General features: G+C 39.5%; 1 protein-coding gene across 4 annotated transcripts in view; it reads right to left on the bottom strand.

Annotated features, from left to right (window-relative positions):
* The window catches only part of myo16 (myosin XVI), a 119706-nt gene extending 103309 nt beyond the window's left edge, over positions 1–16397 (bottom strand). Inside the window, exon 1 of one of the 4 annotated variants that reach the window (XM_027164642.2) lies at positions 16234–16397. Coding sequence is in view for 2 of the 4 variants with exons in the window: in XM_027164639.2 (XP_027020440.2) it covers positions 6014–6041 (28 nt within the window). In the remaining 2 variants the exon portion in view is untranslated. Of the gene's footprint in view, positions 1–6013; positions 6296–12692; positions 12807–16233 lie in introns of those variants that run through there. The other 3 variants (XM_047815215.1, XM_027164639.2, XM_027164641.2) reach the window with 3 other exon arrangements.
* Positions 16398–22660: the final 6263 nt, after the last annotated feature.

Consider the following 22660-nt stretch of genomic DNA (forward strand, 5'->3'; position numbering starts at 1 on the left):
CCCTTTGGTGATAGAGCGAGATGATGATCATAAATTGTTTAATTGTCACTGTATATATTTTTTTTAATCTGTCTCTGGGATCTTTAAACTTCAACAATTTCACCTTTTCACTGTAAATCTATACAACGGTATCCATTGAAGCAAACACTGATGCTCTAAACATAGTGGGACCTGCAGTGAGTCATTCATACTCTTATTAAGCTTATGAAACAGTGTTATTTATGCTTTCGTTACCAAATAGAGCAAGCATGTTCATAAATGCACATATGTAAACACAAAAACACGGTGTATACGGACCGCATCTGAGAATTACATTTACAGCATTTAGCAGACGCCCTTATCCAGAGTGACTTACAACTGAGCAACTGAGGGTTAAGGGCCTTGCTCAGGGGCCCAGCAGTGGCAGCTTGGTGGACCTGGGGTTCGAACCCATGACTTTCCGATCAGTAAACCCAACACCTTAGCCACTGAGCTACCACATCCCACAGAATTACACGCAAAGCAACTAAAAGGAAAGTCCTAGGCAGTGTCAAACCTAGAGCAAATGAGATTGATAACATTCCCAGCAAGACACTCTGCTTGCCTCCTACAACAAAATGACAGGCAAAGGAAGAAGAAATGTTTCTCTTTTCAGATCCCAACTCCCTGCACAAAGCTAATTTATGAAAGCAAAGTGTATCTTAGACATGGAGACATAGAAAGGAAACTAACACACATGCAATAACACAACAGCGGTATGAGCCAGAGGATCATTAACAGAATAGAATTAGCACATGGCTGGGTGTCTCCCTGCACTCACTATCTCTAAGCAGCGGTTATGTAGGACAGTAGAGTAGTGGAGCAGTGTACACTGATACACATGGCATACTGGGATATGGCACATCTGTGTAACTCTGCCATCATCATGAACAACATAAAGGAACAAATAAATCTTACTGCTATTTCGACTGGATTAATTGTTACTTAGATCAGAGGCAAAGTCATATCTGTAGTTTCCATACAATAGAAAATACTTGATGGTACCTCCTAGGCATCAAACATTTTTTTTCAACTGTCCAGACCATCCAAGCCAACCAATCTAGCCCATATGGTCCACTCATGTCTAGTCCATTCTAATGCAGTCTGAGCCAAGCCAACCTATTCCAGTCCAGTCTGGTAGTCCATTCCAGGTCAGACCAGGTCAAGCCAAATCAAACCATGCCATGCTCTCTCACGCCAAGCAATCTAGTCCAATCTAGTTTACTCCTATCCAAGCCAAGCCAAGTCAAATCAGTCCAATAAAACATAATCCAGTTCTGTCTTCTGCCAATTCCTCTCCTACCCAAGAACATCAGGTCAATTTTACCCCAGCTTCTCCTAGTCTAGTTTGCCAGTTCCCAGCTTTTTTAAGGTTTGCTGTTTATGAAAATTGTTTATTAACTGTTTTGTTGGTATGGATTCTGCTGGTCAACTCTATTTGGTTGGATTCAACCCTTTGTTATGGTTTATGCTGTTTCAAGTCAAGTCAAGTCACTTTTATTGTCACATCACCACAGTGCATGCTCCAGAAATTGCAGAAGCAATTTACATACAGGTGAAAATGTGCAAATGTCAAAATGTGCAATATGCTCATACATAGTCAGTACACACAGTGCACTATTAGACATACTTACAATAGCACTACACATTGTATACAGTATATATAAGTAAATACTTAATTTATATATATATATATATATATATATATATGCAGTGTGTATGTATAGTCCAGTATGTATACATACAGTGTGTATGTATAGTCCAGTATGTATAAATGCAGTGAGTCAGTATAGTCCAGTATGTATAAATGCAGTGTGTATGTATAATCCAGTATGTATAAATGCAGTGTGTATGTATAGTCCAGTATGTATACATACAGTGTGTCTGTATAGTCCAGTATGTATAAATGCAGTGAGTCAGTATAGTCCAGTGTGTATAAATGCAGTGTGTCTGTATAGTCCAGTGTGTATAAATGCAGTGTGTATGTATAGTCCAGTATGTATACATACAGTGTGTCTGTATAGTCCAGTATGTATAAATGCAGTGAGTCAGTATAGTCCAGTGTGTATAAATGCAGTGTGTATGTATAGTCCAGTATGTATAAATGCAGTGTGTATGTATAATCCAGTATGTATAAATGCAGTGTGTATGTATAATCCAGTATGTATAAATGCAGTGTGTATGTATAGTCCAGTATGTATAAATGCAGTGTGTATGTATAATCCAGTATGTATAAATGCAGTGTGTATGTATAATCCAGTATGTATAAATGCAGTGTGTCTGTATAGTCCAGTATGTATAAATGCAGTGTGTATGTATAGTCCAGTATGTATAAATGCAGTGAGTCAGTATAGTCCAGTGTGTATAAATGCAGTGTGTCTGTATAGTCCAGTATGTATAAATGCAGTGAGTCAGTATAGTCCAGTGTGTATAAATGCAGTGTGTATGTATAGTCCAGTATGTATAAATGCAGTGTGTATGTATAGTCCAGTATGTATAAATGCAGTGAGTCAGTATAGTCCAGTGTGTATAAATGCAGTGTGTCTGTATAGTCCAGTGTTGAACTGTTGAAGTTGAAGTGCAGTGTGTGGCATACCATATTGTGGAAGTATGCTGTAGGATGTATTAGTTGACACCACATTTTAATACCTCATCCAACTGCTGTTATTACACAAGTATTACTACTGCACTATCTCTATGCACTATTGTTTGTTTGTCTTTTGTCCCGCACTGTTTGCACTCGGTTGCACACAATGCACTTTATGAGGCTAGGACAACTTATTGTGTTGTTTTATGTACTGTAGCACCATGTCCTAGAGAAAAGCTGTTTCATTTCACTGTGTACTGCAACAGATATACACAGTTGAAATGACAATTAAAGCTTCTTGACTTGACTACTTAGCAATTAATGCAAAAATAACCAACTGCTGCAGTTTAAAAAGTCATCTGTTGTTATGTAGTCGAATCGTATCACAAATAGTTGAAACAAGAGATGTGAATTCAAAGTTCAGTTCCTACTAAATTTATAACTACCACTAAACCACCATTTATCTAAGCATCTCTTATCAAACGCCGGTTCCCCTTCTTTATACATTTTTCCTTACCCTATGTGAGTAAGTCTCAGCTGGTGTGATTTTATTACCAGTTCTCACAGACTCCATAACTGGTTTATAGAGCATAGTAAAACATGAAGTCTTTGGGCTTATGTCTTATGTCACGTGACATATAAATGTACATACTAAGTCTGTACAATTAACTATTTGCTAATATCATCACTATATTGATCTGAATTAATGATGAGGCATAAAGTGAATATATTGTATATTAAAATACATACAATCCAATACTTTTAAAACATTCTCTCAGTTAATAACATGTAAGTCTAATTATCACAATATTTAACTTGGCAAAAAAAAAAAAGACAAAAAATTCAAAATCATTAAGTTTGTAGTGTAGAAATAAGTACAGAAAAGAAAATCAGCAGATTACCGATAATTACTTACTTAAATATTTACAATATTTAATTACTGCACAGCCCAAGAACAGATATTATTATGTAGTCTATGATTAAGCATGAGATTCTTAAATATCATGTATTTTCACAAAAATGATGTATGCAGTGTTTCTTTGCAAATATATATCTGTTTCTCAACAGTTCTTCCTTCCTATTCTCCAGGATATAAGCTATTGGTTTACACTGGCATATCCTACACAGGCTTCGGTTAATAACAGACACATGCTTAAATTAGATTGTATGAATAGGCATCTCTTTGTTACACAAGCACACACAAATATTCGCGCACACAAATACTCGCGCACACACAAATACGCGCGCACACACATATATATATATACATCAACAGATGGACCTAGCATACACAGACGTTCAGACTAACATGTTGAACTGAATTCATCTTGGAAGGACTGTTATGGGAAGAGACAGCACTGGATATTTCACAGGGCTTTAACCTTTCTCATGTCTCTTACACTACTCATCAAACCCTGTGTGGCATCTGCAGGAGGAACAAGTCTCACACACACATACTCAAGAGAGTGACACAAAGCCTGATGAGTGTGCTTTCCTGCTAAAATACAGTCTTGCTTCACAATTACACACCCACACAGCTAGTCCAAGCCTTGTGTATTCTCGCACTGCTTACAGCCACATAAATGCACAGCAGGCAAATCCATCACTCCCTTTGCTGCACACTGCCTAAACAAAACCACACACACACACAGTCCAGTCTGTGATCTGCTAGCTCTGCACCTGACTGTGCAACCTTGTCGTTTCTCCTTCAGGTTGTCTCTGGCACTGGATGTAAAAGAGTCCCAAGCTGTCCAATCACACCGGATGAGAGGAAAAGAGAGGCAGCTACAGCTGCCAGTTAGCTACATGGCATAATCGATTTGGTTTATAATCAGATAACGCTGTCAAATGGTCTTTGATGCTTCTGCGTGTCAGTCGGAATTGAATCTTGAACTGAAATTTTCTCCTTTTCTTCTCACTCTTGGGTTGACCACATTTTAAAGTGCTAGAACTTTATTTATGGATGAGATTCAAACAAAGGAGAGTATGTAGCATTCATAACTTCTTAATAGAAGGTATATGTTTTTTTTTTTTTTTTGACGATCACGCGTAACTGAATGCAACCAGGTTTTAGCCATTTCTGAAGAACAAATGTTCACTTAACCACAAAACATGAGAGTTTAGAGATTATGAAGAAATATGACTGACAATTTGTCTTGGAAAAAACAACACTTGTCTAGCTCATCATGATTTTTTCTTTCTTGGTTACTTTACTAGTTATTATCTTAGTTTACTATGGTTTACTATGGCCTGTGTTTGATTGTTATATTGGTATGTGAAACATGCAGTTCTGTCTCTTCCCATAACAGTCATTCCAGTATGAGTACAGTTCAGAATGTTAGCCTGAACGGCTGTGAATGCTTGGTCCATCTGTTGACGTGTGTGTGTGTGTGTGTGTGTGTGTGTGTGTGTGTGTGTGTGTGTGTGTGTGTGTGTGTGTGTGTTTCTTAATGAGGACAAAATGTCCACATGAGGAAAAGAAAAACTGATGACAGCTTTAGCTTTGTGGGAACTAGTGGCCATAAGGAAAACTGTTTTTTTTTTTTTTTTTTGTAAGCTGCAGCTTTATTACACATTATAATTGTGTAAATAGGAGATTAGCATAGTGTGTGTGTGTGTGTGTGTGTGTGTGTGTGTGTGTGTGTGTGTGTGTGTGTGTGTGTGTGTGTAATAAGCTGCTGATGAGCAACCTGTCAAGCTGAAAGAAGGAGAGATGAAGGAGTGCATTTTGTGAATGCAGATAAAAAGATAGGTGGGGTAAATGGTTGAGTTTAACAACCTCCTTTCATCCAGCTGTGCCACAAACAATCACTGAAAATCCCTTTTTGTCTTTGATCATCTGTTCTCTTTCTCTCCCACATCACATGATTTTATTCTTCTCATTTATTCCCCCTTTATCTCACCAGTCTCTATCTCTCTTTTCATGTCAGTCCCATCCTTCTTTCCTTCACACAACCACACACACACGCACGTGCGCATAGCCTGCTGTGGCTGTCAGACTGTCACACTGTTTCCCCAAAGTTCCCCCAGACACCCATGAGAGATCTCTTTACACCTGCCGCAATCACCGCTCAACTTTTGCATGGCTGCCGCATCCTGCAGCTACTTCATTCACTCACTCACTCACTCACTCACACACACACACACACACACACACGTTACAGCGCTCCAAAAAGGCTGCGAGGATGCTGCTCCATGGCTGCATGCACACACCATGTGCAGAAAGGGTGCAATACAGTGAGAAAAAGCCTGTTTTTATCCTTAACGGTTACAGTTGTACACACGCAGCCCACACGCACGCACGCGCACACACACACATCAATCCTCTGCAGGAAGGCGCGCGCGCTCGCTGCGATGACATCATTGCCAAAGTAAGGACATGCGGTGGGAAAGTGGCGCGGTACTTACAGCATTTGATGAAGCGGTAGTGTGACATGTTCTCCTTGTCAGGGCGCCGGAGCGACAGTCTACAAACCGGCACGATGCAGCATTTAACTCTCCTTCACCGCCGTGTGCATTATTCACGCATCTCACCTCCAGCCAGCCAGCCTGTCTCTCTCTCTCTCTCTCTCTCTCTCTCTCTCACTCTCTCTCTCTTGGCGTCAGGATGCAGCAGCGGCGTCTCTCCTCCTCAACGCCGCTCCTCTGCGCGACCATGACCGCAGCACGTGCTGCCGTAATGCCGCTGAGTGACGTGACTTTAGCCCCGCCCACATATATGACCACGCCCCCAGCTCTCCTTCTATCACGGCCGCGCGCAGTCGCCACACACCTCTGCGTTGCCCGTCACACGCGCTCGTGCACTCATACACCTTCGCCCATAAAACGAAGGAAAAGGATGGAAAATAGAGATGGAAAGAGACGAGATAGGAAGATAGAGGATGGGAAGAATAGATAACTAGATTTGGAGACATGAAGAACGTACACAAAAAGGAGGGAACGGCGTAAAAGAGGGATTGGAAAGAGCGAGAGATGAAGAGAGGGAGAAGCTGGTGCTGCAGTGCGGATGTGAACAGTTTACTTCACACCATCACACCGTCCATGCCTTAGCCCTGATTATCTGACCTCAATATTCCAGCAAAGCAACAACCATGGCAGCCACTATCTACCACTGTGTGTGTGTGTACATGTGTGTGTGTGTGTGTGTGTATGTATACATGTGTGTGTGTGTACATGTGGGTGTGTGTGTACATGTGGGTGTGTGTGTGTGTGTACATACGTGTACATGTGTGTGTGTTTCTGTGAGTGAGTGTGTATATGTGACTCTGTGTGTGTGTGTGTGTGTGTGTGTGTGTGTGTGTGTGTGTGTGTGTGTGTGTGTGTGTGTGTGTGTGTGAGTTTATATTGATAAAAACAAATAGAGAATTAATCCAGATGTTACCATTTGTATAGCAAGTCGGGTATAAACACAGTGACATGGTTAATATTAATTCTTCCAGCTTTGAAAACAATAGATGAAAATGAGAACCAGAAGACAATTGGAAAGGAAAATGGATAAAAAAAAAGTGGATCTATTGGGATGCTGAATATGTCAGTGAACATTATACTTTACCCTTTACATGTGTTATTTACACAAGGTCATGACTTATACTGTATATTGTCAACAAACATTCTGGATCACTGCAGGAGTTCAGACTCAACCTGTACTACTACCAGACCCCCTGCAGTTATAAACAGCACACACACACACACACACACACACACACCTGGAGCAGGACAGGCAGAGTTGTCAGCTCCTGTCCCAGTTTCAGCCTCCAGAGACTCAGCCCTGATAGGTTGGGAGGTCAAAAAGAAAATCTGCTGTGACTGAAGCAAAATGAATGGTGACATCTTCCTTTTCATCCCTGTTATATTTCTCCAAGCTTTAAATTATAGACAGAAATGAGCTTTTAGAGATAAAGGGCCTTGTGCACAAGGTGAAAAGAAGAACGATGGCATATTTATTTACACTAAATCCCAGCTTGGAGACAAGGATATAAAAAAAATCTTGCCTGAGGATGACTTGTAAAGCAAAAAGTGTCTATGTATGTTGCAAATGTCAGGGTTTAGACACTCCTGGGAAATGCATATGTAGCAATGGCTGTCAGTTTTCAAGGACTATGCTGCTGGACAGAGTAGGAGGGGAGGGGAGAGAGATCTGATAAAAAAAAAGGATATGTTAATTTTTACTTTATAAAACCATGTCTGTACATTCTACAGTCTCAATACACAACCAGATTTTTTATAGGTAGACACACGGCCCATTGAGGTAACCCACCGACAAGGGCTATAGGAGCTTGAAAAATCCTAATATTCTAATACCAACAATATAGAATCACCAACATATATAGAAAGTGGCTTCAAATGGTAGGAAAAAAAGGAACTTTTGGAACTGCCCTTTTGGAAGACTGTAATACATCACTGTCTACAAACATGACCAGGACTACAAACATCTGCACCACAAATGTTATAGACATTTATTACTCCTTTTAGCATAATGAAAAAGAGATCCAAAGATAAAAAGGTCATCATCTGGTCATTAATAACACTAGCCATGCAGTTCATACTTCCCCAGGGCTCACTTGAGGATGTCACCGCTCATTACTCAAATGGCTCCTGTTAGACAAAGTGCAATTTACAGACACCTTTCCTATCAGTTCAGGAACTCAAACCACTTAACAAACCAAGGCATACTGTATATATACATGTGTCGGAAAAAAGAACAGCTTTGACCACAGGATCACATATTACACATTCATTTACTGCTAATTAAAGGGAAAAAACCCACAACATATGCTGTTGCAGGAAAATAATCAACCAGCCAGAGTTGTTTCATTCCTCTTTAACTTCAGCATTGTGCCTAAGAATGACTGTTGTATGTTTGAATCATTTGTAGTAATGTGTAATGCAAAAGAAAGGATAATGAATTAAAATGAGCTTATTAATGCAAAGCTTGCTGTCAGAACTACAGACAGAGATGTCGTTTTTTGAAATGAATTAACTCTTTCTGACCAGGCAGAAGTAAGTGCTGTGGTGTTCACTGTATTTATAATTAGTAAACACAGCAGTTCAGTAATGCCTGGAAACCTTAATAGTATATTAGTGATTTATCTAGTCTTCTCAAATGTATACTTTATATTATAATTGCTTCAGACTTATTCTTAATAACTAGGAATTCCCCATTAAGAAATAATAAAAAATATATTACAGATTTGTTTATATATATATATATATATATCATCTTTCTGATTAGGTTTTGGTTTTCCTATCAGCATAGTTTTTCAGTGTCCTTTCATTTTTTTTCCGGATGTGAATACCACTTCATTATATCTTCTTATATACTAATATATACACTGCACATCAATTCAAGTAACCTAATAGGAATTCTCATTTTACATGTACATAAGGTCTAGGATGTAAATTATGAGAAAAATCATTACAGAAACTAAGTGCAGACATGTATCATAGAAAGAATGAGTGAAAACGTCTTTTTCAGGCATTTAACAATGGCTTTTATGCTGCTAGTAGTGGTAAAGGGGGAGTAGGGTTATTTTTAGTGAACACCCCAAAGGTCACTCTGCTATTCAGAATAATGCAGAGAAATACTGTACACGCCAGCTGTGACAATGGTTCTGTATAATCTCTGTTTCTCTCTCTCATGTATGTATATTTTATGGTTATGTACATATTATGCATATATAATGATACCTATATTACATATATTATGTATATGTATTAAGATTTTACATTACTTTAACTAATTACAGTAAGAACTTACAGTAACCACAAATAAAAGATTTCACCCCCACAGTTCAATAAAAGCTTTTGTTTGCTGTATTGCTCTTACCTCTACCTTACAGGTTACCTCTTTACCACAGACACACACACACACACACACACACACACACACACACACACACACACACACACACACACACACACACACACACACACACACACGTACACACATACACACTGCCCTTCATTGTATGGATGAAATTGTATTCTGTAGAAAAGCCCCAAGTGAAATGCAGATGATCTGATAAATATGTTGAAACAACACTGCTGCATGACAACTGCTGTCTTTACAGTTGTGTTTTATGTCACAAGCAACATGCTTTCAATTAGATGGCTAAATAGTGAGTGTGATTTGGATTTGCACTGTAGAAACATTAGTACTTTTCTACTATAAGACATCCCAGCTCACAGGTTACCAACCCTGGACCTGGTCAACCCACTAACTTGCACATTTTCCCATCTTTCACAGTTCCCAACACACCTTGTAAATCTGTTAATCAACTGATTAACTAATCCCTTTGTGTTAGAACAGCAAATACTAAAATATGCAGGACAGGGGTACTTGATGACCAGTGTCGGAAACTATGCCTGTGGGCACATGTCAGATGGCTGTTCTTGGTGGACAGGAGTGGAATTTGACATGTTCTTCTGCTGCTCTAGTCCATCTGCCTCATAGTAGAGCCATTCTTCTTTGACCTTTGTCAACAATGTGTTTCTTCCAACAGTAATGAGCTCCTGAATGGATAGAGAGAGAGAGAGAGAGAGAGAGAGAGAGAGAGAGAGATAGATAGATAGATAGATAGATAGATAGATAGATAGATAGATAGATAGATAGATAGATAGATAGATAGATAGATAGATAGATAGATAGATAGATAGATAGATAGATAGATAGATAGATAGATGTTTCAGCTGCTATACAAATCAAATTTAATTAAATACTGCCATGTATGCACATCCCACAGATAACTCACAGACTTCCTTGAAAGCCCTTTCCAACTTTATAGACTCCAGGTCTCAAGTGGAGAATCAGAGATACCAATTAAAATCCCCTTGCCGTCCACCTAGCTGAACCGATCTCAAGCTTGTTTGAAATGCTCCTGCTGCCGAATGTTTAATAATCACTCCTACCACTCCACTCCATCACACCCACTCACCAACTCACCAGGCAGCCAGCAATGTGATTAAACATGTTACAGTGATCAGTCAGCATGATCCAGGCCTGGATCACCCCATCAATCTGTGTGTGTGTGCGTGTGTGTGTGGGACAGAGAGAGAAAATAGAGTAGAAAAAAAGAACTGTTGGCAAATCTGTTTCAAATAAACCATGAAGAACTAACCACTATGGCCCGGACAACCTGGAGGCTGAAGTAAATCAGCTTGTCTCAGTTACTACTCTCACCACAAAGAGAGAAATGCTGATGTATTGTCTTTAGACATCAGTTAAATAAGTGTTTGGTCCCAGGTCACATGAGGAAAACAAACATGAATTTAAAGGAGTTTCTGTTGAGTTTCAGTTCTAAACAGATTTTTTTTTGCATAAATCTCTGTATACCACCTACAAAAAAGCAGAATAGTGATTAGCTAGGTTTCTGTAAACATCCTGATTAGAAATCAGAGAAAACATATTTACTCACAAAATATAGAGTGGTTGACTTGAACTGTGGCAGCTTCTATCAAACCTGAATATTACAAGCTTATGATCTGATAACCTTCAGAAAAGGCAAAGTGAACGCTGTAATGTGTGCTGAATGACTTTAGGCCAATACATTTGCAAAATGGCTAGTTAGCTCACTAACTGGTAAGATCAATTTTTACTTTCCATTCCTTGTGAAATGGGCTTGAGGATATAAGCAGAGCAATCGCATGACACTTAGATCAAATGTACTGCTCTACATAGCTAGGCTAAATCAAAATGAATCTGAATATAGACATATACCCCAAGCTATCTGTCCTCTGAGAGATATTACTGAGGTAACTTTATTTAAAGATAAGATTTGGTGTGTTGCTGTCATCATAATAAATGTTTATATATAATTTCTTAAAATATAATTTGCTCAATTCAAAGCTTTCCTTCTTTATGTCAAATTCATGCAGGGCTTTATCTGAGGTGAACTGGACCATGTGTGTGGGAGCAGGATTCACTGATCTTAATGGGAAATCAGGGCTTTTTTTTACTTTTGGTGGGTCTCTTTACTTTTTGAGTCTCCATAGCAAAACCGATAGTCATACGAAAATGTAAAGAATGGAACGAAAAAGCAAGGCTTGGCTGATTCGTGCAGCATATCAGTGAGAGTCGAGTTGAGTGTTTACTCACTGAAGTGATCACTATCATCGATTTTGCCCAAAGTGGCATTGAAGGAGAATGTAAAAGATTTAATAGATACTTTTACTAATAGATTCAGCATACTTAGTTCAATCAAACTTTATAAACCAGAAGAAACATATAAGAAGTGGAATTTTCCTTTGTGTTTACCATACAGTATTTGACAGTGTTTCAAATTCAAATTCAAATCTTATTCACAACATACACAAGATTAGACAAGATTCAAAAAGGATATAAAACACATATACACACACCACACATACACTTAGGCAGTGTTTTTAGACAGATCACTTAAACACTTAAAAATCTAAATCATGAATACTATTGCCTGGCTGTGTGTGTGTGTGTGTGTGTGTGTGTGTGTGTGTGTGTGTGTGTGTGTGTGTGTGTGTGTGTGTGTGTGTGTGTGTGTGTGTGTGTGTGTGTGTGTGTGTGTGTGTGTGTGTGTGATCCTTTGCCTCTCATTACACCATCAAATTGCCACACAATACAATTCTCAATATTGAGAGTTTGTCAAACTGTTAGATATAAGATTTTATCCCTCGCATCCTGACTAGTCATCATGGTGTGAAGCAAAGTGAAGAAAAACAGAACAGTTTCTGTCTGTACTTATTGTCTTGTTTACTGACTCAGTCACTGTTTCTGAAGCTTTCTCTTTTGTATTCACAGTAACACACAAAGCCAGGCACTCGCACTAACTCTCACATTTGCTACAGGACAAATCACATGGAAAGATCAGTGATTAATATAGCCCATTAAGTGTTATAGCCAGAGGGAGAGAGAGAGAGAGGGAAAGAGAGAGCAAAGACTAACATTTAGATTTGTCATTTCTTTTCCACTACATAACTTCCTGCAACATTTACTTCACTGACCCCACTTCTCACTCACCCAAATGGAAGCAGTGTATTTCCATAAACAATTACAATAAACACTTGACAGTGTAAGTATAAGCAATCTCTTTACAAGCTTGTGTCCTCTGCTTACCTTACGAACGATGCCTTTCTGCCCGGGTGAGTCCTGTAACACATCCTTGCTACTATTGCCTGTATCTCTCATACACAGTGAGGAGAGTGTGAGCACAGGCACACTGACAGCTGCTCCAACTGTAGTCACCACATTCCCAAACTCTGCCCTCACACACTCAGCTGTTTGAAAAGCGAGCTGCTCATGAGCCCTGCTACAACACACTCACAGGGAGGGACCGAGCAAGAGACAGCTGATCTCCTGTAGATTTTGGACACTAATTGACTCAGTGAGTATTTCAGTTCCTCAAGTAAAGAACGTGTAGAGAAATACAGGTTAATTCTTCACATCTTATATTTCTGTCACATTTGGAAAGTTTATTAAAAGAAAAATAAATTCTACATTTATTTAGATCCTGTCATCCGTTGGGATTATTTTATAAACTGAAATGCCCAACGAAGCAAGAGTTGTGCAACATAATATTTGCTTCAACTTTAAAGCATATGACAAGAAAGTGGATTGAAATGAGACCACTATCAATAATAGGATGAACGAAAAATGATCAATGAATAACGCAAGTAGGAAATTAAGAAGATACATTTTGAAGAAGGTTGGTACATGTCTGATGATTCGATAAAGGGAAATAAATATAAAAATATACAAAGATTCTTCAAGTTTGATTTGTTTTATGTATTATGTGTTATTTTGCATGTTATTCCTTTATGTTACCCCCACAGAACCCTTCACAGTACCAGGGTTAGTCTGTTTAGAGTTTCATATGTTCTCCATGGGTCAGTGTGGGGTTCCTCTGGGTCTCTTTAGTTTTATTCATCCTTCAACAACATGCACAGAAGTAAATTGTCAACTGTATTTTATAGAGTTTAGGTATGAATGTGTGTATGCTGGGGTTCATGTGTCCCATCCTGAAACCCATTCCTGACCTGATCGGTTAATATAAAAGAAATAATAATAAAACTGAAGCAGACACAGTTCTCTCTCTCTCTCTCTCTCTCTCTCTCTCTCTCTCTCTCTCTCTCTCTCTCTCTCTCTCTCTCTCTCTCTCTCTCTCTCTAATTAGTAAATTACAATACAGTAAATATGGATGCTGATTTTGGGAACAGTTCAAATGTGCTGTCCAGATGTACGCTACAGCCTTAAGATGCTCACAAACATTCCTTCCTCCCTCAAAACAGGACACATGCATCCCTAGAGTCAGGGAGGCCCAGATCGCTCTCTCTCTCTCTCTCTCTCTCTCTCTCTCTCTCTCTCTCTCTCTCTCTCTCTCTCTCTCTCTCTCTCTCTCTCTCTCTCTCTCTCTCTCTCTCTCTCTCTCACATCACAGAGAAACACTGATGAGCCATGTGGTGGCAGTACATTTCTCCCCAGAGACAGAGCGTACAAGGGAAGAGGGATCTGAACACAGACGTGCACACCAGATGATCCGATTATAAACCACACACACAAGTATATGCACATCTACACACACACACACACACAGAGAGACACAACCACACACACAGAGACACAGCCACACACACACACACACACACACACACACACATGCACACACACACAGACACACAAACACATACACACTTTTGTGCCATGTTCTTTGGTGTAAACAAAATCGTGTCTAAGCAACCCACTGCCTTGGTGGACTGCTCTTGTGACAGACTACTCTCTGTGTTTGTTTGTGTGTGTGTGTGTGTGTGTGTGTGTGTGTGTGTGTGTGTGTGTGTGTGTGTGTGTGTGTGTGTGTGTGTGTGTGTGTGTGTGTGTGTGTGTGTGTGTGTGTGTGTGTGTGTGTGTGTGTGTGTGTGTGTACACGTGTGTGTGTTTGAGAGAGAGAGAGAGAGAGAGAGAGAGAGAGAGAGAGAGAGAGAGAGAGAGAGAGAGAGAGAGAGAGAGAGAGATGGAAAGGACACAGAGGAGAAGTGTAAAAAAAAAAAAATTGTCATTCCTTGAAACTACCTGATGGTGGCAATCTCTTCACATTAAGTGCACAGTTATCTAGTCAGGCGCTAAACACAGCCAGACTTAGCAAAGCAAAATTTCACTCAGCTCAATCAGCAACTAAAATTTCCAACTCATTACTTATTCATTATTCTGTCTCAATTTCTAAAAAAGAGACGTCTTCCAAGTCTTAGAAATAAGCACATACTCCTCTATAATGGATCAAGTTTAAAACCAAGGCTGAAACACCATAACTCACAGGAGCGTTCAGTTCATACATCAATAGCATGCTACACTCAAAGTTAGATGGGATTTAATACACATACTGCCACTTTTGAGGCTGAAATCTATCTGTAGATAGATTCAAATGAGCAGCTAAATGAACCCACATGCATAATGAGCAGGATGAATAATTGATTAGACTGAAGTGGATTCGCTGATCTCGCTACTACTCATATGCAGATTTTTAGCGAAAGTGGGTACATTTGTGGAATTGTAGCATGAGCTTGTGCTGTGAACATACAGACCAGCAGACATGTGTTTTGCTCTGAGCTTCCACTATTAACACTGCACCGTGACCTTTCAGCCTCTGTGAGTATAACTCTGGGAAAGGTCACCGGGTCGCCTTGACTTCAATCTCATATGGTACATCACCACTTCAGCACAGTGACTGAAAGAAACACTTCCCTGATTTAGCACTGAAGGAGAAAGCATATTGACCTCCATAATTTCAAACAGAACAAACATCACACTCACCTTTAAACACACACCTCCTCCAAACACACACACACACACACACACACACACACACACACACACACACACACACACACACACACACACACACACACACACACGTCCATAGGCTACACCCTTATATTATGCACTGTTAAACATGATGTTGTTAAATTAATTCATCATACGCACTGCTAGTAAAAAGAAAATGCACAGCCACACCTGTACATGTATATCAAACACACTCTTGCTCATACACACAAAAAACAGCCATGTGGTCACTACACAAGTGGGGATTCACTTGATTCAGTTCCAGATGAGCATTAGAGACGTAATCACACTAGTGCAGGCACTGACTAGGCGTCCATTTGTCAGCATCATGCCAGCGACCTTGGACAGATTGTTAACATGCTGAGACTGATGACAGAAAATGAAAGCAAGAGCAGAATACTGTAAATAGCCATTTTCAGGCATGTTAGAAGCTAAAACTGAACTGCTGTTACTCATATTCCTGCACACACACACATACACACACACAAACAGAACCTCACGTTATGTGCTGAGTGTTTAGAGATGAACCAGCTGCGTATGAGGTGGCTACACACTCATAAAAAATAGCTTAACATGCACACACACAAACACACACACACACACACACACGCACGCACACACACACTCACACACACAGACACACAGACATACACTTACACTTTCCCCTTTCTGTTTCTATACACCCTTGCTATACATTTTTATACTCTCAAACCAGTCAACAATGGGTGCTCAGTTCACAACTAAACACAGCATGAACTCCACCTGGGGGGAAAAAATTCTGAGACATAACACAAGAAGGGGAAATAAAAAGAATGTGACATACCAGAGATCCCGTCCTCAGAAGTGGAGAAGGAGAGGGTGAAGCAAGGAGGGAAGAGACAGCAGAGAGAGAGAGAGAGATAGAAAGAGAGAGAGAGAGAGAGAGAGAGAGCTTGCACGAGTGATGAAGAAAAACGTGCACTGCGTACGCCTCCGCTTTTCTCCACCAAATCAATTTCACACTCTCTCACCTCCTAGTCGTCATGATGTCATTCATTCATCCGTTAGGTGTTACCATGGCAACCCGGAACAGCGTGCTTGGGCTGTCTGGGCGAGTCGTTCTGATATCTCTGTCCCACCCTCTCATCCCTCCTCTTACCCCTCCCACACACACACACACACACACACACACACACACACACACACACACACACACACACACACACACACACACACACAATACCTGACTCTTATCCTCATAGGGCATGTGGACTGCATCACCAGCAAAATCCTGTTTTCCTCCAGCACAGCCTAATACGTTTTAAAACACCTCTATCATCTCTATCATGAGGTGAAAGCTCTGAATGCATGTATAGAAGTGTCTTACTATTTCCAAGTGCGTGTTTGTGTATGTCTGTGTTATTCCCTTCCACTCATGCACAATTCCATTGTATCACTTAAGCTATGTTTGCTTTTCATGCACTCATCAATCCTTATGTCACTCCCACCCCCTCTTTCATACTGCTCTTCACAATGGTAGAAAGCACCTGAAATACACTCTCTTGGAGTGCTTTGTAATTTGCATTTAAAAACCAGGGGAAACATTGACAAAATGAAGTACGTGACAGACGAGACCAATAAGACCAAACATTACTCCTGTAATGGATTTAGTTAATTATAATTACACAATTTCATTAAAGATAATTAATTTCTCAGTAGAAATGCCTACGGATCAGTGCAAACTTAGGAATATGTCTAACACCACTTCACCTTGTTCTCAAGTCTCCTTCACCAACACCAGTCACAGACATCTCACACCACATACATAAACACACACTCACAAATACCTCCCCCTGGAGCTATGTCTGGGTGCACAGGTCCAGACCTCGTTTTGCCCCCTCTCTCCCTGCTCTGTTATAATGAATAGTTAATAGGAGGAGTCCGGCTCATTACTGTGCTCTCTCTGATAATCTCCACATTGACCTTGGAGGAATTGGACATCTTCATACGAAGCAGACCCACCCCTTTATTCAGCCCATATGATTAAATACGTAGCTCTTTGCCCATCCCCCATTCTCCATGAGCTAGCTCTTACAATCATCACACACACACACACACACACACACACACACACACACACACACACACACACACACACACACACACCTTACTTCACCATGCATGGCAAGAAATGTCACCATAACCCACAACATAAGGAAATGACTATGAACTGTATAATTTTCTGATATAAAGCTCAAGTAACAAGCAGTGTGTGTGCTGTTATGTGTTTTTAAGTTAGAACATTCCTCAGTAAAATTCCACCTGCTCTTCAATTTCTGCACAACACACTTTTGAAGGTCAAGAAAAGTCTGTCCTGGTGTCATTCAGAGTAAGAAACGAGGACGTGACAGTTCACTGCAATCCCTGTTCCAGTCGCTTAGCACTGAAATGCACCATCATGAAAGATGAAAGAAAAAGATAACAAAATGTCATTTTGTGTCACCACATTTTTCACATTTCACCACTGATCAATTACTCCACGTTGCCGCTCCGAACAATGAATTCTGAGTGTGTTCCCACAAAAAAAACGGTGTATATGGGATCGATACTTTCAACAGACTTTCGGTTAACCCTTTAATCAGAAGACAGACTGGTCGTCGGTCACAGACCTGCCTGTAGAACTGAGCTTTGTGAACCTTAAAAAGGGGCTGCGATAAATAATATCACTTATCAGCAGATACAAAAGCAAGCAGGCAGCAAGCAAAAGTGAACATTTTTTGTGATGGCACAGAAAATCTATCAGTCATGCGTAGGTCTGGCCAAGCTGATAACAGATGTCCAGGCATGTCTCTAGTCAGTCATTCATTTCTTTACAGTAAGTGCTCTATACTGCTCAGGGTTTCTGTACTGTACATCCAGAGTCTATTCCAGGAATAGTGAATATGAGACTGGGACAGAATCTGTATGGGACAGCAGTCCACTGCATACGCACATTTACGTACTGTATTTGTTCACAAATGGGGGAATTTACAGTAGTCAGGATGCCAACTGGCATAGTTCTGGAAGAAACTGAAGAAAAACCATACCCATTCTGTGAGATCATGAGAATCTTCACATGAAACCGGCAACCCTGTAGCTTATGAGGCGGCTACCCAACCCACCGTGCCACTGTGCCGTCTGGTCAGTCAGTGAATAATTAAATATTTCAGAATATCATTAGGATCTGGAAAGAATTCCCACAGGTCATTAACTAAACTCCAATGGGAAATGGATTAGGGGAATAAAAAAGAGGGATACCGTTGTGTGCCTGCACTCAACCCAATCAACTCAGTAGTACTTTAAAAAGATGCTTCCCTCCAAATGTGCTGTGCGTGTAAAAGTGTGACTCACACATTCCTTCATAACACCCTTCTCCCCGTTCTCACTGTGAAATGTTTTACATGTATGACAGCTTGCATGTGATTGCAGGAAGTTAAGAAGCACTGATGGCACAGCCTCAGGGTTTACAGTATATCTCCTGACTTTTAGGATGCACCACTACCCTGGTCACACAGCTACCGCACACAGGCATCATGGGTACGAGAATCGTGCTTCTATCATCAGCCAAAGAGTGTAAGGATTAATAGGTGAAGCTCAGAAAAGTCGAACAATTATATCACATCGCTCAGTAGAGGCTCAAGTGAATAAATTATATCTTATATCCACAAAGTCTTCAGTCTTCAGGATGAAGTATCAGCTTTGTCCTCTGTAATAGTATGTCGTGAATATACAGCCTGATGTAAAATAACGCCAGAATTTTAGAAGAAGTATGTAGCCGTCAATGTGCTAGCACCACAGACAAAAAAGTAGGTCAGACTTTCCCCTTAACGACTACACAGCCCCCTAAAAAAAAAAAAAAAAAAAAAAACATCAAATACTAAGAGAAGCAAGAAAAAAAGGGAGCTGGAATACAAGGATGTGAGTAATTTAAAAATCAATGAAGATCTTCAGCATGAGCCCTGAAGCTTTGTATCAAACTCTGACCACAGAAAGCACAATGATGACTGGATTTGCAGACAGCATGCCGCAAAGCTGCCAACAACACCGACTTGCTAATAAATGTAGACACCAACAGAGCAAATATGAAAACACACAGGATATAAATTACACCATGAATGGACTCTCTGTTTCTTTTTCTTACCTGCTGGCACACACAGGCTACAAGTAAGTCCATAAATTGTGTTCTAGTTGTATGCAGTGCAGTAACACCACAACAGTGGACAATATCTCAGTCATCTGCTGTTTTTTGCACAACTCCATATATAATCCAAAGGACCTGCTGCTAAGAACCTGCTGCTGTTCATTCTTTTACTGCACAAAATACTGTTTGAACATTCAGTATTTACACCGGTCGGTCGGCGCTGTTTCTGTTACTGTGTATTGTCTTTTGTGTATTGCATTTTTTGTACTTTTTGTATTGTCTTGTAACTTAATGTCTGCACTGTTTTTTGTCCTGCACTGTCTTTTGTCCTGCACTGTCTTGCTTGTCTTGTCCTGCACTGTTTGCACCAGGTTGCACAGTTGCACTTTATGTGGCTAAGACTACTTACATGTCCTTAGCCCTGTCTTTGTTTTATGTAGCACCTTGATCCTGGAGAAACGTTGTCTCATTTCACTGTGTACTGCAACAGCTATATATGGTTGAAATGACAATAAAAAGCTTCTTGACTTGACTTGACTTGAAACACCCCAGATCTCAGTTCAAGTGCAGCTCATTTACTGTATGATTTAATATTCACATAGTTTAGATGATACCAAGTTGTTCAAGTTTTAATCTGCCTTTCAAAAAGGATAGAAATGCTTATGCACAGTCCCCCTGTTGTGAGGAGAAGTGTCCGACGTACTGTGTGGTAACACAATAATGACATGTTCTGCTGTTCTACAAAGCTGTACATAGTAAAGCTTTTGGCAATGACATATTTACATATTAATGAAGCAGATATATGACAATATATTTCCTCCAGTCTTACAGAAGAGTGTTATAAAACTGTCCAAGTAATAGGTTTTTTAGGGGTCCTAGCACAAAAGTTTTTTTTTTATAAATTTATTATTATTATTATTATTATTATTATTATTATTATTATTATTATTATTATTATTATTATTATTATTGTTGTTGTTGTTGTTGTTGTTATTAATAATGATGATAATAATAATAATGAAAATGAATCATGCACACAAAAGCATAAGTGAGTTTGTTTTTTCATCATCCAATCAGCTTTCAGCAGGAATTTAGGCATTTATAACACAGTTTATAACACGAATATTGTCAGCAGGCCTTTCGCAATTTTGGCAATGAGCTACGGTCATAAAACATGGACAGTATGTTAACTGACAGTTTCTTTATTATAATGTTTTAGTGTTTAGTGTACAGCATTTGTTCAAATGGTGCACAGCTTATGGCTATATGTCCCCTATAGGTCTGTACGTTTAAACAAAATCTAATAATCTACTAATGTCATATACAAATTAGAGTTTGTTTAATTTTGACATCATTACTATTAAGCCAGTTGTCATTATGCTGTAACAAAAAGAACGGAAAGTTTCCACCATATGTTAACAAGATGTGCATAGCAATACAAGATTGCAATAAAGACTAAATGGCTGTTACTGTGTTTTTATAAAAAAAAATAAAATCACTGGTTTAATCTTTCTTATGCTTTTAATTCTGAAGTGTGTCTGGAAAAACCAACCTTGCGAGGATTACATACTCATGATCGTTGACCTCCTCTGGGATTACAGCGAGGAGATCAGGCTATTAAGCAAAATTGACTAGACAGCATTTAGTTAGTTAATAACCTGCTAATAACACACAACCTCATGCCAGCCTGGATAATGCCACACTAATAGCTCACACAGTCAGCTGGGTTTACAGGACAGAAGCATAATCCAATTTGACTCCATTCTACTGTGGACACAGAAGAGCAATTAGGTGATTAATGTTAGTTAGATGTTTAAAAAATTATTTAGTTAAACCTAAAATATTCTAAGGATTTATATCATATATGGAATTTGATATATCATTTATATCATAAGATCAATTTCTGATTAAAAGGTTTATATATACAGTGTGTGTGTGTGTGTGTATATATATATATATATATATATATATATATATATATATATATATATATATATATATATATATATATATATATGAGGAGACACTGATGTCCACTGTTTGCTGTTAGATTGCATAATTTTCCCCCTAGTGTTTTGTTTGGGTTGGTCATGTGACCATGTTGGAGTGGAAACTATACAGCCAACCAATTACACTGTGAATTTACTGTATTCCTTATGAGTATTTATGTCTACCTCAATAAGCTGAAAAATTCCGAAACAGCATTTAAATGAATAAGTGACTTATGTTATAAAAAACCTGCCATGATGCACAGCTGAGCACACACTGAGATATAAACTAAAGCAAGAGTGAGAAACAAAATGATCCACCCATCCATTTTCTAAAGCCTTTTTCCCACACGGGGTTGCTGGGAGCCTGGAGTCTCTCCCAGGGGACTCGAGGCAAAAGGCAGGGGACACCCTGGACAGGGCGAGAACCCATCACTGGGCACAATCACACACTACAGACATTTTAGAGATACCAGTCAGCCTAAAACATGTCTTTGGACTGGGGAGGAAATTGGAGTACCTGGAGGAAACCCCAGAGGTATGTGGAGAATATGCAAACTCTGAGGTGGGAATCAAATCCCCAACCCTAGCGTTTCAAGGCAGGCATGACAAAATTAGTTTGAAAGAAAGAGAATTTTAAACAGAAAATTGGCAAATAAAGGAGGAATTGAGTAACAGTCTCTCACTCTCTTGCTCTCTCTTTCTCTGTCTCCCAGGAGGCAGACATTTTTTGGGATACAGAGATCTCACCCATTAAATCACCGACACTGATGTCCACTGTTTGCTGTTAGATTGCATAATTTTCCCCCTAGTGTTTTGTTTGGGTTGGTCATGTGACCATGTTGGAGTGGAAACTATACAGCCAACCAATTACACTGTGAATTTACTGTATTCCTTATGAGTATTTATGTCTACCTCAATAAGCTGAAAAATTCCGAAACAGCATTTAAATGAATAAGTGACTTATGTTATAAAAAACCTGATAAAATCTGCCATATGCCCAGCTGTACAGTCACAATCATGGCTGCTGCACACTCACCTCCAACCCACTTCTCATCTGTTCTGCTATTGTACTCTGTCTGGTCTATTGTCTACTCTGCACA

The sequence above is a fragment of the Tachysurus fulvidraco genome, chromosome 6 (genome assembly GCF_022655615.1).
Source record: "Tachysurus fulvidraco isolate hzauxx_2018 chromosome 6, HZAU_PFXX_2.0, whole genome shotgun sequence".
Classification (NCBI taxonomy): domain Eukaryota; kingdom Metazoa; phylum Chordata; class Actinopteri; order Siluriformes; family Bagridae; genus Tachysurus; species Tachysurus fulvidraco.